Here is a 17,383-nt window from a genome sequence, read left to right as displayed (position 1 = left end):
GAAGAATTACTTATATAATAGACAAGGGCTCTAGACTAAGTGTCTTTTTAAACCTGTAAATGTGTTTTTGTAACAGGTGACTTTTCATTTAATGCTATATTTACTTGCAGGTTTTTAAAGCATTTTTAAAACATAAAAAAAAAAACGAAACACTATTCATAAATTATCTATCTGTATTGCATGCTGGGCAGCTTCACCCAGTTTGAATGTTATTGTTGACAAAGCTATCAGTTAAGAGAAGATTTTGGAGAATACCTGCTTTTGGGACCCTGGCCTGGGAGTTGTGGTGAGTTACCAGCAAGAAGAGATTTGTCCTTTTAAAGCCAATTACTGTCATAGTTACAGGCCTTGCACTGAGGAAAGCAAAGCACCCGCTGACTGGAAACGTGCACTCACGTGTCCTGTGTAAGTCCGTTTACTGTATCAGGGCTGTAGGGACAAATTTCCACACCGAAAAAGCACATTAATTTATGAGCCTACAAAAATGCTTTAACCTTGAGAAACGTGGATTGTCCTGTTTAAGTTCAACCGGGCATCTTCCATGCCTGAAGTTGTACATGCGCATGAGTATTAAAAAATATCGTGGACAAATAGCTTATCGAATCCATTTCCACACCCTCTCCTGAGGCTGTCTTTATGTTACAGAGTTGCCCAAATAAATTGACTAAAAAAAATCTTTGCTTTTAAAAATATACTTGGTGGAGTTAAATAAAATTCAAAGAAACTCAAAACTGGAGGTATTCTGTCCCAGTCCTGGAGAAGCAGCATGAACTTTTGTCCATGCAATTATAAAAATCTAAATCCATGCTCTTCTTGTTTCTCCTTGAAAATTTTAAGTAGAGAAAAATGTGTTCCTCTGTACCACTTTTGTTAAAGTTCGGCCTTTGGAAGATGAATACAACTGTAACGTTCCAGCCCTGGAAATAAAAGGATTAAAATAAATATTGAAGAGAAAGAAGCAATTCTGTGATGTAGTTCCTGAAATATGTATTTTGCAATGTAAAAATCCTAAGAAACAGTTCCTCTCAAAACTACGTTGTTTCCAAAGAAATCTCAAGTACCTGGATTTTTCTAATTTGTAAATAATGAAATGAGAGCTCTGTGAACTCAAGAAGTCCCGCTCACGCATTTGATTCAAATGGCCTCTGTGTGAACTCTATAAAATGTTTTAGCTTTAAATTATCAGTTTGAGTTCACAGTCCCTGGTGGTAGCTGGAGTTCTTGCTTTTTTCTTTAATTCCTTTTCTTTTTAATTCCTTTTCTTGGCTATTATAGGAGAGGAGCCATCTGATTGAGACATATATGTGTGTGTGTATATATATATTTTACAATATGTTGCCATCATTGAATTCTTGTAAGAGTAAATTGTTTTAGCGAAACGTCAGAAAATCTGCACAAACGGAACACTCAGAGTTCCATTGAATAATGAGGCTATTGTTAAATGATTGAATACTTTAGAGATTAATATCATGGTATGCTGGCATGCTGGTTCATACCAACTGTAATTTAACAATGAATCCTCCATAAGTAAGCAAGACTGTGAATGAGAAATCAGATACAAGACAGCACAGCATGCAAGAACATACAAAGTAAATAAATTCTACACACAGGAATGATATGTTGGGGGGGGTTATAGCCACAATATCTGAGAAAATTGAACTGTTGGATAGAAGAGATTCTTCAAGTTTGAAGATCTGCTTAATTTTTACTTCCAGTGCTGATGAGCAGTGTCTTTATAGTAGAAAAGATGAGGTTTGGATTTTTTTTTTATCCCCGCCCCCGAAAAGTAGAGTATGCCTGGCAGTATAATTTGTGACAAGCTACGGTAAACCACATCTCATTCTGTTAAGGATTTCAGATCCCTAAGCTGTCTTCCCAATAACGCATCCTATCATTATACAGAAAATTTAGCGGCACTGCTGAGTGTCTGCAAACAAAAGTTGCATTTTATTTTTTTTAAGACATCTGAATTCTTGCAAATATGGAATAATTAGTATTTGAAGATTTAATGATGGCCCAGAAGAAGGACTGAAGTGTTCTGCATGAAATCATAGTTATTAATTTGTGCATGAATTTCATTTTCCATACTTAATTTAGCAACTGTAGAATATTTTGCTAATTAATTATTAACACTGGTTATTTGTCATAGCAGAACTGTGAGGGAAAAACATAGCTTTCTATCAAACCAAAATATAAACGTCAGAATTTTAATTTAAATATGATATACAATAATGTAATCATGTTTTAAATAGTCTTAAATAGCTTCAGTATTCAAACATACAGATATGAGTATGATATATAGCACTAATTCAGAATAAACAGCGATTAGAATAAAAACTGCAGCCAAGAGCCAAATGTCTTACATGTAACAAACTGGGGAAAAAACACTGTAAAATGTCAGGCTTTTATGGGGAGTGCCACATTAGTAAGTGGCATTTTATTCCGTCTTGGGTATCAAGAGTGTGACAAATCTTTAGCCTCATTATAAGCACTGTGAATAGGATTTGAGCTTGTACCTACTGAAGGCAATGAAAAAACTGCCTTTGATTTCTGCAAGTGTTGGATCAAGCCATTTAATTTCATTTACATGCAGACAAAAAAGTCTTTTTTATTTTGGCAAGGAAAGGAACAAGGTTACAGGAACTTACCTTTGAACTACTAAAGTGATATACTTCTTACTGGTCTGAAAGTTCAAGTTCTATTTCCAGAAATTTAGTATCTGTTTAAATTTCATTTACTTTAACTTCTGTTTTACCTTGTTTAATTTCCTAAGTACTGAAACCAATTACAATTAGTCTCCGGAGCGTGCACTCTTTCATATGGGACTATTTTTCCAGAGGTGAATGTACCTATAATGTTTAAGTATATGCATGTAGATGAGTTTGAATAGGAAATATGACTCTCTCTTTCTTGGTAAATATCTCCGTTGTCTTGTAAATACGTTTCTAAATTGAATGTGAGATGCCTCTCTTATTTTAGTTGAAGATGAAGGTGAGATGCATTCCTGTGCTTTAATAGCAGTAGATTTTAGGGACACTGCAAAGGAAAGCTAGCATTTTAACAGCAGAGGGGGGTTTTTGTTGGTAGGTGTCTCTACACACATTTTAAGAGGTTTATTTACAGTATTCTCTGCCCTAGGTTGTTGAAATTTTACAAGAAGCAAACTTCACTAAAGCTACCAAGTTTTCCATATTCTCCAATAAAAGAGCGCCAAATGATCTAATACAGCTGCTCCAGGACTGTATTAGAGCCCCATGATTTGAGCTAAATGGTGCTTTCATCTTCTCCTGAAAAGCAGGGTTTCTGAATATGATCTGTAAATGCAGTGTAAAGTAGATGGCATGATCCATAATCTGAAATAGCCTTTTAGGTTCTTTCCTCCTAACATGGAGCTGTTATTCAAGAGAATGGTATGATCTTGGGGTTTATTTGTCTAAAGCAATAATAGTGTTCATAGACGTGCATATAGTTATTTTATGGGTATTTGTAGCTTTTTTTTCTCTCTCATACTTCTAAAAATTATATTTTCAGTGGACATAGGGTGATGGTAAATAATAGGCCCATGTATGAGTCAAATTACTACACCTTCAGTAGTAAATGTCTGTACCAGAAGATACTATGGAATATGCATACATTCTTTCAGTAGTTCATCAGCTTACATTCTCCTGAAAATTCACTTCTCATAGATGCTACAATATTAATTGCTGTCTGCTTAAAACTGGGCTCCTGACTGCATTCTTAGGAACAGAAATACATGGTCTGAGTTTCAAAATTGCTGAGCAATACCTGCCCTTATAGAATTCAGTACTAATGACTTAGGAGCCCTTCTGAAAGTCCAGGGCTGTTTTAGATGTACAACCAAAGGATTTAAGAGGGTCCCCTCCCCTTTTCTGTGGTGTTTTTGAAACTCTTGGACAAGTTGTTACTCTAAATTGCTGTACTAACTTGTATTATATTTAGTGAAGGAATGATTGTTGTAAACTTGACAGCCAGACTGAAGGAAGTAGAGAAGACAGAGCAGCTGAATGTTACACTCTTACAGAAGTACGGTCATCTTAATCCAGTACACCGTAGGCTCCCTGCAACTACCTCCCTCTGTTTGTTCACCAAGCCGTGTGCTGGTCTGTGAAAATAAAAGGTGCTCTGAATGGCATGAATTTTGTTGTCCTGTTTTTACGTGAATAAAAGTGTTTAGTCTTAACTTTTCCTTTTTTAAATTAAAAATAATACACAGAGAAGCAACAACAAAGCAGCTCAGTTTTTGTTAATGGCTAGAATATTAATGTGTTGTATTTTTTGAGGAAAAATACAAGCATTGAAAATGTCATGTAGTAGATGAAATGCCCAGAAATGATCATGCAAATCAGAACTAACTTTCTAAGTGAATTTCCCTTTTGTGTGTATTTGGGTGTCTTAGGTTCATGTGGCAGTGCATTACAGGAATAACATCTCTCTGAGAAACCCAGCAGCAGTTCCTTCTGTACTTCAGGCATTTATAATGTGGGGTGGTTTCTTTTTTCCTGAAATCCATGATTTTCATAATAGAGTCTGTTTTAAACAAAATAAACCCAGTTATGCTATTTATATATTAATTCAGATGAATGAAAGAGCCTCAGAGTTGCTTATCTAAATCCAATTACTGCTGGTCAAATTCATCCCAGTACAAAAGTTCCAGAGATAAAAGCATATATTACTTAAACGCCCAGAAATGCAGACTGTTTTTCAGTTGGGTGAATTGTGCTCTGAGCAATGCACGAGGCCTTGAGTGAACCCTAACACTGAGGACGTAATTATTAAGCTCTCAACTTGGAAATTACATGGTATCTCCATTGGTTTAACTAAGCAAGGAAGAATTCTGTACACCAGTTACTTGGGTTTAAATCCCAAGTTTCATGTTTATTTAAAATATACAAGCACTAACTGGAATCAGGGCAAAAGCTGTGTTTTGTAGGTGTCTGTGCACCTACCACCTTGTAGATGAGGACGGCAACGTGCACGTAGCACCGAGTCGGGTGAGTGGTGAGATACTTGGCCTGTCCGGTCCGATGACTGTTTTGCATTTCAGGACTAGTCGCGGCCAGCCTGAAAGCTGGCTTGAAGGACAGAATAAGATGTATCTATCCCAGAGGCTTTTGTTTTCTGTAACGCCAGGGAAAACTTGAAAAGTTTGAGTGGCTCCGACCAGACCGTTCTCCCAGGACACCCCTCCTTTGACCCGGTGGCTCTCGTTCGTGGCTGTGCCTCAGCAGACTTCCAACCGTGACATGTCGCCTGCCAGCAGTGGGGTGTGTGGTGCCTGGTTCCTCTGCATTGAGCTAGTCCCTGGCTGAATCTCACTTTCCCCCCTCACCCTGGTTGCCCACTCGCCTTCCCCTGCACCCCCGGCTTCCCTCAGGCAGAGGCAGAAATCGCTTCAATCCTTTGTGTGCCGTTGAGACACAAATTTCTATCGGTTTGGGATCGGTGTGGGCTGTGGGAAAGGTTCCTGTATCTTGCAAGTGGTATCGCTTGCAGCTGAAGTGCTTCCTTCAGGAACTGTCTCCATTTTAACAGCAGTTATCAAATAACGACCGGGTCGAGCTTTGTCTGCAGTGTAAGTGCTGATCGACCGCCTGCCTGCAAGCTCTTGAAAATGATCTATTGATACTTTGCAACTTTGATGTACGTTAAGGGTTTATTCTGCATTGCTTGCATCTTTCCTGAGTCTGCTGAGTAGCCAGAAAATGTGGGGTGCAGTGGGATGGGGCTCGGGGGGGTGGTTTTTTTGACATAGCTCTGTAGCCAGGACTGAACAGGGAGATTGTTCTCTGCGCAGCAACGTGGGCTCTTCCCTTAGTCCTACCCTCCGTGTGACGCGGTGTGCGTTACTGCCGTTCGCAAGTGAAGTGGTTTTAAGTGACCTTTGTAATCTTAATAGTGGATATCGGATGACATGAACAGTTTCACCCCAAACTGATATGTACTAGAGAAGGTAAAAATGTTTATGTTTGTAAGAAGCTATTTCCGCTCTCGAATTAATGTTCTCTTGGAATGTAGAACGGCTGGGCTGGGTCAGGCAGGAATTTTTCAGCAGCTGTGGAGGTGCCTGATGTTAAAACAGGGACAACATGCGATGATATTACTCTGGTGTCCTCTCCCAGTTTCTGGTGGTATGTGACTTCCAGGGCCACAAATGTGTCTTTGCTATTAATTTCGTGACAGATTTTCCTTCCTAGAAGCCATCTGATAACTTTTTGTAGAGATGCTCTCTGTGGGCCATCAGTATGGGTTGTGGCAATGAGTTCTACAAGTAACTCTCCATTCTGGGAAAGTACCCCCTTCTGCAGTTTTTAAACCTTAGCATTTTCTTGGCAATTCTTATGGATTATGAGAAGAAATGAAGACAGCTAGTCACCTTCTCACTGCACAGGTCCTTCTTTAACGAGCTGAAGTCCTAGTCTGTGTAGTTGCTCCTGTCATGGAAGCTCTTTCAAATATCTGACCACCTGGTTTTAAATGAAAATTATTACATGGAAAAGCATTAAAAGCATAATTAAATATAAGGGAATAAAAGGATTTTTTTTTTTAAAAAAGCATGTAAACAATTTTATTTGTGCTTATGCATTTAGATAATGCTTTAGGAAGAAGGAAATGAAAACACATTGTATGTCTTGAAATCTTTTGAAAAGCTGTTTCAGTTCAGATGTTCAGTAGATGCATTCTTGAGGTAGCCATCTCACAGATTCATTACATCTATTCCCTTGGATACTGTGATGCAGTAGGTTATCCTTAATGATACCACCATTATGTTGAAGAGTTGGTAATAAGGCATTGAGATGTACTCAATTCCACAATTATCTTTTTCTGACATGAATTTTTGATTCAAAATCTTTGAAAGAATAGCTCCATGCGCCGTAACTCAGGAGGAAATTAAACAGTGCTCATGTTTTCTCACAACAAGGAAAACCATACCTGGTATTTTTTTCACATTAATGATATCAATAGTTTGTAGGAGAGAGGTGTGCAGGCTGTTGAATTTTATAATAGTTTCCATTTAAATATAAGAAAACAAGAGGTTAGCTCTTGTGATGCACTTTATCTTTATTTCTGTGGGCATTCCCTTTGAAGAGTACTGTTTTGGTACTTCGGGGTGAATCAAATCACAATTAAAGGTCACCCAAACAGAAAGCCAAACAACTTTGGAGAGGAGACATAACTTAATACCACTCTCCACACGTGCAAGCAAGAAATATGACTACATTGGCAGGAGCAAAATACCTTCCTGATTTCATGCAGCATACAAACTAACATTCTTCATCAGAACTGATGTTCTGATTACTGTAAAATAATTACTTGAAATGTTTAGGAAAACAGTGTCCAAATTAATTCCAATTACTTTCTTGTGGTAGCGCTCAAGGTTTATAGTGGTAGATTAAATCGTCTGCACATGGGTAATTGCCTATAACAGTGTTTGTTATTGTGGTGCCTCTTACCGCTCTGATGTCTGTTTTTGCAAACGTGAAGCTGTGCACGTAACTTTACGTGCAGGAGGAAACCTCTTCTGAACTGAACAGAATTACTTCTGTGAGTAAAATCTCTAGTGTAACTAAGTGTTTGCAGGATCACAGTATGTAGCAAATAACTCTGGGAAATCTGTAATAAAAGCAGTGGAACCACAAATGCCTGTCTCTGCTGGCAAGAAATGTTAACTTTTAGCTCTCACATGACTTGGATGAAACAACATATCAATTCATTAGGAGTGGCTGGACTGAAATGGAGGCTGGGTGTTAGTTTTTGTTGGCGGAAGTTTAGGTAGGGGTTGTGTTTTATTTGAGGTTGTTGTGGGTTAGCTGCTGATTTTTGTTGGATTCTTTTTCCATATATCTGTCAGAGGCCCTTTACTGTACAAGATGGGCATGTTTTTGCATGTTTTTCATATATTTGATTTTAAATCTGAGTAAATCAAATAAATGAAGATGCACCGCACGGGCCAAATTTCCTGCTGGGTGAGTTGGCCCACCGAACAACCATAAATCACACTGGCAAAGAATTTGGCTATGCCTTCTTAAGATATGTGCTCTGATGTCTTGGAGGCCAAAGTCAACTTCAGGTATTACCATGAAGAATTATAAAATTAAGTGGAACATAAGTGAGTCTAAAGGCCCCAATTCTGGAAAACACCTGAGGTTAGAAAAGCATGTGATCTCATGGTTGACATTAAATCTATTATGTATGTGTTTGGAGTGGAGCCAGCTATGGCAAAGTAGACCCACGACTACCTGCCCGTGTACCCATCATGGTGGAGTGCACAATAGGTTACGCCTGCCTGCAGAGCACAAAATCCTGCCTGTCTACAGAGCCAATACAAAAAGGAGGTGTGTGGAGGGGGAGAAGGCTTGTACGATTTTTTTTTTTTTTTTTTTGTTCCTAAAAGATGGCTGAATTGGGGCTCAACTTGGATGGCACAAACTGTTAATGCCTTTAGGTCAGCATGCCCTCTTCCTGACTGGTTTCAGTCTGAAATAAAACAAAGCAAAGCATGTTTTTCCTCCCCAAAATGAAAGTCAAATGGAAACAAATGCTTTTTGTAGGTTCTTAGGGAAAGGAAAAACCAGTGAAATGGAAAGTCTCGCTTTGCATCGGTCATGAAAACAGAGTAAAGAGAGATGGAGAGACGGTGGCCTTTATCTAAAGCTGAATGGTTACATGTCACTCACAGCGTGGAAACTTCAGCTGAGAACTTTCTGTCAGGCACAAAATTGCCTCAAATCTTTGCTGGTACCAAAGAGTATGTTTAGGCAGAGTATGTTTAGGCAGGCTGTTCCCAGTCTTTCCCGTTGGTGTTCCTCCTCCTTCATGAGATATTTTAAGTGTTTGCTGGGTCCCAGACTGAAACCCGAAGGTCCCTTTTCCCCTGTGAGTGATAGTACCATTCCCTCTTTGGCTCCTTGTCTTTACTTTAGGTCTTTCTTTCCTTCCCCCCCCCCCCCCCCCCCCCCCCAGTTTACCCGGTGTGTTTGCAGACTGGTAGGACAGAGGGGAGCGTGGCTTTCAATATGTAGTACAGTGCTCTAGCTGCCCTTAAATTCCTTTTCTGTATAGTAGGAGACGTGGATTTCCTCCTGAGACAGAGAGAATTGCAGCATGCGGATCTTCCACATCCCAGTCACTAGCACCAGATATATATTGCTGTTAATAAAGATTAAGCAAGTTAAAATTGATCTGCCATACATTTCAGTGGTTTATAATTGTTGAACTTGTGGGTTATTTTCCATGGGCGTTGTTTTGCCATTAGAAGATACAATTTTATTATAATCTTTTATAGTAACATGTCCTTCATTGATGGTGAAAGTTGCGTTCCATGGAAAAGTCTTCCAAATGAAAGCCCAATCTGTCAGAGTACCAGAAGTGCTTTTTTAAAAAAAAATCTGGGAAGGGACATTTTAAAGGAAGTAATCTTCAGTGAAGCAGAGACTAAGACATATCAGTGACTTGAGAAATAAAATTATTTTCCTCATTCTCCTGAAGTCTTACATTCAGCCATAAATGGCCATCTTCTGTGAGCTTTTACCAGGGTTTGTGATACTTACTATTAAGTCTGCATTTTTAGTCTTAACTTCTGTGAGATAATAGATACCTATTTTATGGTCTAGCTGTTTAACGCAACAAGTCGTAGCTGCCTGAATTCACTCTTCATCATGCAAAGTACCAGGTTGCGTTGCAGTGCTGTGCTATCTATGGAGGCAACATAAATTCAAATAAGTATTAACATTCATCTTGGAAAGAGCTAGGAGATGCACCTAAACCTCAAAGCTTCTGTTTACATAAACCAGAAGTTTAGAGTGTATGCGCATAGGCATGGATGCAGACATGAGCACAGCTGTGTGTGCATGCACGTAAATAAATGACCATACCTCCTGCATTTTTTGTTAATCTTAGAGGAATCTAGTCCATCTGTATTAAAACAAACCTTGTTTGGCAGCTAAAAATGAAAAAAAAAAAATTTTTTTTAAACAAACCTTATTAATTTAACCAAAGAAACATCTTTACCAGTGCTGATGTCTTAAAATCCCTGCTATAATTGGCATTTGCGCTGGCAGTGCAGCACAGGACCGGAGCTGGACAGGGTGTGGCAAATGACCAGCGCTTTTCAGGTGAACTCTGAAGGTGTTTGTTGTACTACCGTGGCAGAAGGAACCTTACCAGGAGTATCAGGCAAACGTTTTTCAAGAGCACTAGATCTCTTCCTAGTATGTGTGTTATATGCATGCAAAAATAACTATGTATGTTATTAAAATATAATAACATGTGTTTCCGTTTTTTTGTTTTCTCTATAGGTATGGGAAAATTGTATCTACAAAGGCAATTCTTGACAAAAACACAAATCAGTGCAAAGGTACGTGCAAAACGTCCACCCTGTGAGTTCATTGTCTGTTTGAATGATTGACTGGTTCCTTGACTGCCAAGGCTTTGGCTCCAACTGTGCAATCAACATAATGTACGGTATATTACAAACATATTTAATAATTCCAAAGCTTTGAGTTGTGTTTCCAGTAACATTGCTCATTAATTTTTTTCATTAACAAACAAAATGAAAATCACAAATCAGAACAAGTATCAAATTGCTTCGGCAGAAAAGTAAATTACCTTCTAACCACGTAGTGCTGTCTGATTTGAATGATATCATCAGTGATGCAAATTGATTTCCTATATAAAAATGAGAAACCTTTGGGAAAAGTTTCCCGAGCAAAACCTGCTTTAATTTTTCTGTTTTTGTGAAGTCTTGGCCTACGCTATTGGAAGAAGAAAATATTCTTTATGATACAAATAGATCCACAAGTTGCAATACCAAGATATAAAAATGATTCTTCTTCCAATTTTATGTTTGTAATTATTCTGTTAATGTATGCCAACATGTTTTAGTGAAATGCAGCATGTTTCGTGTGTGTGTACAGCTATATTTGCCTAGATAAATATTGACTAACATGTCTAGTAGTATCTCAGGACTAGAATTGTTATTCATTTACCAGTCTGAAGAGCCATCAAGTGTATGGAGGAGAAGCTGTGCTTTAAAATTACTCTGTAACTTTATACTAGTGGCACACAGAATCCTTTTAGAGTAATAAAAGCTACTAGAGTGGGTTCTTCTGATAAGAAGCACATTCTGGACAACATTTCTATATGAATTAGTAAAAAGAAAAAACCACTGCAGTACAGGAATATCTCACGAGTGGCCAGATAGAGCGTGAAGAAAAGCAGCAGAGAAAGACATTTGGGGAAATTTCAAGACGGGGCAAAAATCTTGCAGTTTGTAGAAGTGTGTGCTTTTACCTATTGCCTGCTAGCAATGGCATTCATTAGCTACTCAAGAGAAAAGTAATTTAGAAGACTGCAATTCTAGTCTTAGAAAATTCAACCAACCTGATCGATTATGGGCCAGCATCAGAAGTGGCACTGCCATGCATTTGCTTTTGCCTGAATGTGCGTTTTCTTTCCTTGGAGCACAGTTTTGGCAGACTTCTAGTAACTTCACTCTGTATTTCTCTGAATGTCACACCAGGAGCAAGACCTGGTTTCTTTTGGGGGTTTGGGTTTTGTGGGGGTTTTTAGGAGTGGTGGTTTTTTTTGTTTTGGTTTGGTTTTGTGGTTGGTTTTGGGGTTTTTTTTGTGTGTGGGTTTTGGGTTTTTTTAATTGTATTATAAAGGAATACCCTCATGGGAAGACAAGCTAGGCCAAGAGCAGAAAGCCCTGGCAGGGTGGCCGGGGAGGGGGTCGCAGAGGTGAGGGGGTCAGTTTCAGAGCTGGGAGGAGATGGACGTGCCTGCTGCTGCGTGCCTTGGAGGTTTGAGTTTTGGAGGCAGGATGCAGCATGGGGAGCTGTAGGGAGAGGGCACTTGCAGTATGATGGAGCTACAGGGGGGCTGAGGGGGCAGAATGGGCTCTGAGATGGTTGAACAAGGAAGAAGAGTGCCACGGCGGGATAGGAAGGGCTTTGGGGTAGGAGCGCTTGGGGGGATGGGGCTCTGGGGCGGGAAGGAGTTGGGGCTTAAGCCTGGGAGAGCTGAAGGGGCCTGAACTGGTGATGTGGGGGATGAGAAATAGGAAGTCTGTGTTCAGGTAGGTTGGGGTTACCCTAGGGCCACTCTTCACTGTCTTACACTCCAACTAAGACCTTCGTTTGGGGACGAAGACATGTAGGTCCTTGTCCCCCTTCCCACCACCATGCAAGACTGAGGTGTTCTCTGTTCTCTCATGTGTCAACTCCATCCTTTTTTCATCTTTTTTTTCCTGAAATTTGTCCATCTGAAATGGCAACACAAATCAAGCAGATAGAATTAGATTTGAACTGGGCTGTATGTTGAATAATGACATGAAGTCCATGGGAGAGAGAAATGTATTTGTGTCCACCGATCTGGGTTGTCTGAGACCACTGTTGTCAGTGTAGATACTTCAGCTGGTGCCTAAAGGTTGGTGGAGAGAATCTGGGGACAGCGTGCTCAATGATTGTCCTTAATTTTTTGTTTTGTTTTTAAGCGCATGCTTGACTGGTAACCACTCCACAAACTTCTTTCCGTTCCTATTGCCAGTTGTAAACAAGGAAAGGAATGGACCTGTTTGCAAAATATAAAATGTGAAAAGATTCTAAAGAATTTGAATGGTAGAATTTCGAGAAAGAAAAGCATCTGGGTTTGGTGTTCTTTATATTGTAGTTAGCTTTGAGATTATTGTAGTAGGGGCCATATAAGAGTGAGTTGAAATTTTATAAAAAGTTTGCTTTCACGCTGTTGTATTACACTGTAGGGCAGAGATACTTATTTGTGTTCTCAAAGATGGATCTTTAAGAGATAAGCGGTGCCATTAAAAGATCGTAAACATAATTGGATTTATTAACAGTATGCTTTGTGGCATAAAAAGAATAGATGTTTTGCTGCTTTAAATGCTGGGTACAATTTCCTTCCTCTTTGGTAAGGCTGCCAAAAGAAAAAAAAAAAAAAAAAAGAAGAAAAAAGCAAAGCTAAAGCTTCCCAGGAATCAGGAGTGGAAGGGACCTGAAGAGGTCAGCTGGTCCATTCCTCTGCCTCAGGGCAGGATCAGCTCTGACCCACTGCTGAGGGGTGTTTCTCTAACCTGTGCTCAAAGGCCTCCAGCGGTGGAGATTCCTCGAGCTTCTCAGGCAACCTGTGATAGTGTTCCCTCTCCTCATGGTAATGAAGTGTTTCCTAATGTTTAACTCAAATCTCCCTTGATGCAATTTAAGCCAGTTGCTTCTTTTTTCTTATCCTCAAGGGACAGGCAGAACAGTTTATTCCTTTTCTCTTTGCAGCAAGCATATATATTTGAAGACGACTGCTATGCATGTCATACCTTTTCCTTAGACTAAATACCAGTCTTTTCCCTTTTTTCTTAAAGGTAATTTGTTTTAAGTTTCTGATGATATTGCACTTTGCTGGTCTCTCTCCAATTAGCTGACTTCTTACTTGAAGACCTTAGAGCCAGGCACAGGATGCTGGATGGCCTAAATCTTACCATTTTCAATAGTGTGGAGAGAGGTTATTCCGTTTGTTTTCTCTGTGATCACGTGACTTTCCTTTTTGTGGATATATCCACGTAAATAGCTATGTATATTTCAAATATAGATGTATTTCTGAAGCACACAGGGTGTTGCATGAGAACAGCAACGCTGATTTATGCTAAGAGATTCCCTGCAGCCCCCAGTTCTGTTGTTTTCTCCAGTGCTGCTGCCAGCCAGGCATTCCTTATTGTGCGCTCTGCTCTGTGCAGTTGATTATTCTTTCCTAAGGCTAGTACTTTTCATTTGTCTGTATTGAATTTTATCCTATTTTTTTTTTTCCCGGCTACTCCTTAATTTGCTAAGATTATTCTCAAATCTTAAGTCTCCAGAGTGCTTGCAGCACTTACCTCTTTAGTATCCTCTTCATGGTTAATAAATGATTTCTCTAATCCACTGGACAAGATAATTTGGAAAAGCCTGAATAATAACAGACCCGGGGAAGACTTTTGAGGAAACGCTCTCAGTACACCAGCTAGTGCAACAGCGAGCCATTAAGAACTTCTTTTTTTAAATTGCATCTGCTAATCAGTTTGGCACCTACACCACAGCAGTTTTAGCTAGATTGTATTTCTCCCATCTGCTCAAGTTATGAGAGACAACCAAGGTTTAGCTAAAATACATAGTACTTATCTATCCATAAGACTAGTTACCTACTTCTAGATGGAAGTATGATGTGACACTATGACACTACTTATTCTTGCTAAATCGCGTGGTATTAATCACCTGTTACCTGTAAGGTTCCGTGAATGGATTTATATGACTGTTTGCTCTAAGATTTTTTCAGAAGTTGAAACTATGTTAAAGTATCTCTTAATTCCCTGGGGTCTCCATCCATTCCTTGAAAAAAACAAACAAACAAAAAAACCCCAACAACAAAAAAAACAACCCAAAACTGACACAAAACCAAAACAAAGCAAAAAATTCCAAGCATTTTGTTTGCTCCTTTCCAGTCTTCTGGATCTTGCTCACTTTCCACAAAGTGTGGGATATCCTGTTAAATGAATACATCGTCCTATGATGTTTATACAGTGTGGTAGGGTGAATTAAATTCAAGGAGACGGTAGAAGAAGTTATCACATGATTGGAGATTTCAAAATCTATTTTGGTGTCATTTGTGTGTTGACCGAGGCATAGAGTAGAGCTGAAAGTGGAAAATAGTTAATATAGCAAAGAAATTATTTCAAATACCACACGTGTCAGTGTGCAGATCTGTTAAAATAGGCTACTGCTTAGCGAGGAGTGTTAAGTTTCCTCTTGGAAAACTGAGGAAAACACTCTGCAATGGACTTTAAGTCATTCTCCAGTATTCCTCAGACTTTTTAAAAGACACCCGCTACATTCCTGTTGTGCTAAGGAATAGTGTTATCTGAGGATTTCTCCCTGGTATGAATTAAGCAGTCGGGTCTAAAGTAATCATATAGGCTGCAAGGGAGTTCACTAGAGAAACCTTTTGACGTAACCTCTCATTTTCAGATTGCTCTTTGTTGGTGGCGTAACTGCTAGGTGAGGCAGAGGAGAAGAAACAACCACCCTGTAATAGAACAATGTATAAACCAAAATAAGCACAGTCATGACAAAATGGCCAGAAATCACTGAACAAAGCAGAGAACAATCACATATGGAGAATAATGAAAAACAGACACATGATTCATTCAGATGTTCAAACACAAAAACCCTAATGAACAAGTCGGAGAGTTTTGGCTGCTTTTGCTTTTTCCCTCTCCCTCCCCTCTTTCCCTCTCCCCCTTGCGCATTTCCCTTCTGGGTCTACTGGATTTGCTAATTTAAAAAGTAGGAGAAATGAAATAAAAGAAACCATTGAAGAGAAGCGTTAATCTGAAACGTATAGACTCTTCTCTTTCCAGCCCTCGCCCCCCGCCTCTCCAGACTGGCTTGCCTTTGATAGACCTACGTGCTTAGAGCCGAGGGAATGAGTAATGGTTGTTTCACAGTACAGTTTCCATACCTCATAGCAATGGAATACAGAACAGTTAATCTGCCAAATACACAAGCCCATTTCTTAGAGTATGAATTACTGTCATCTGCATCTGCCCTTGCAGACACTTTAATTGCGTGCATGCAGATTTACTTCCTGGTTTAATCAGGAGCTCATACGATTTTGAGCATTTCGCTAGGACCTTAGAAGATGAGCATGGGAGAATAACTAAAAGTCCAAAATCCCACCTGCGGGAATTTTTTTTAATAAATAAAACCTATGAATCATAGTAATGTGCAGGAGACAAACACTTCAGCTGCATATTCTTCATTTTATGTATATTTTTTCAAACCATGCGTGACTTGATTTGTTGAATAGCACTGTTTGTCTTAGGAGAGAAATGTGCCTAACATGATGAGGGGAACTATAGAGACTCTATTTATAATTTTAATATTTCATTATGACATTTTTCTTGTTGAGGAATGTTAGCAATGATCTATTCATTTTTAAAATATGAAAAGTGGGAATGCAGATATGCAGTCATTAGGATTGCGGTGGGTTTATGGTACAAAAAACGCCATGAGGTCATCTGTGTTAACCCACCATATATCACATACAATTTTATTTCTCCAGTTGCCTTGCTATTTTTAGAAAAGGACTTAAAATTTACCATGACCTATTTTATAAATTGAGAGTTTATTTGTGTAACAAAAATGGGATAACTGGAGGCTTACTGTAAGTGTTGGAGATAATTGGAATGGCGTGATAAAGTGCTGCTTCCTATCTCCCAAAAGGAGTCTGTCCTGCCTTGTGTCAGTGGTGCTACTCATCTGCTTAAGTTCACCAGCATCCCTAAGTACCCTAATGTATTGGAGCTTAATGAGCAGGAGGCTTCTGCTCTGGTATTTTGATAAACAAAGCTTATAAGCATATAGTAGATATACCTTGGTGTGTATGTTAGACAAAATAGTTTAATAACTTTAAATTTTAGAAAGTAATTTTTTTTGCATATATTCTATGAAGATTAAAGGTTATTTGTGACCATATGAAATTATGCACTTTCACTTTATATTTATTAATTCCTATTATACCTGAGATGGCACAATTTGGTTGTGACTAGCAACATGGAGCAAGTCTATATAAAATAATAAGCTAGTGAAGAAAGAGCGAAGCTGCATAGAAAGCTATTTAGTTAATAAATTTTATTTATTGGGAATAAGCTCAAATTGCAATAACTGTGCTGCGTTATTTATGATTCTCAGAATTGCCATTTTGAGAGAGAGAAAAAAAATCCAGCCAAGTAGTTCTGTGCCTGATCACAGACTGTAAACTGTTCACACTAGGAGGGCATGCACAGCGTGCTTCAAGGGGAAATGGATCTTGTAGAAAGTAAATAATTTGTAAAACAGACTTATTTAATTTTGAAACTCTAGACTTGTGTAAAAAATAAATCAATCCTATTTTCGATGCCGGGATAGACAATAGATGTGGTGATTTTTTTGCGCATTAGTTTTGTTTGTTTGTTTGCATTTCATTTTTTTTCTTTTTTGGTTGACTCCAAAGTTTTATGTAATCGGTGGCGTAATAGTTCACAAGTTATTAAAAGTGTAGCAATATAGAATATTTTAATTTGGCAGGTTTTCTGACAGTGAGGCATTTGTGAAGGCTGGATAGATGCTGAGCGTGGGTAGGTGCTTAGCAAGTTTTAGGTACGGCTCTGCTGATCCATCTCACTACTGACCTGTAGCAGCCCCAACTAATCCGGTCCTGGGTCTCTTGAACGGAGAGCGCAAACTATGCTGAGTTGTGCCAATTTTGGTTAGCAAGTCAGCTGATAAACCCACATCTCCTGAATTAGCCGTGATAAGGTTTTTTATAACAAAAGATACATTTA

The 17,383-nt window shown here is 38.9% G+C and overlaps 1 protein-coding gene across 6 annotated transcripts in view; it reads left to right on the top strand.

The window, feature by feature from the left end:
• The window catches only part of RBMS3 (RNA binding motif single stranded interacting protein 3), a 715,580-nt gene that overhangs the window by 385,376 nt on the left and 312,821 nt on the right, over positions 1 to 17,383 (top strand). For all 6 annotated transcript variants that reach the window (XM_075745772.1, XM_075745774.1, XM_075745775.1 and 3 more), the window contains one exon: positions 10,317 to 10,375. In XM_075745772.1, the coding sequence (XP_075601887.1) occupies positions 10,317 to 10,375 (59 nt within the window). The remainder of the gene's footprint in view (positions 1 to 10,316; positions 10,376 to 17,383) is intronic.

Source organism: Balearica regulorum, chromosome 2 (genome assembly GCF_011004875.1).
Source record: "Balearica regulorum gibbericeps isolate bBalReg1 chromosome 2, bBalReg1.pri, whole genome shotgun sequence".
Taxonomy (NCBI): Eukaryota; Metazoa; Chordata; class Aves; order Gruiformes; family Gruidae; genus Balearica; species Balearica regulorum.
This window is presented reverse-complemented; position numbering and strand designations above follow the sequence as displayed.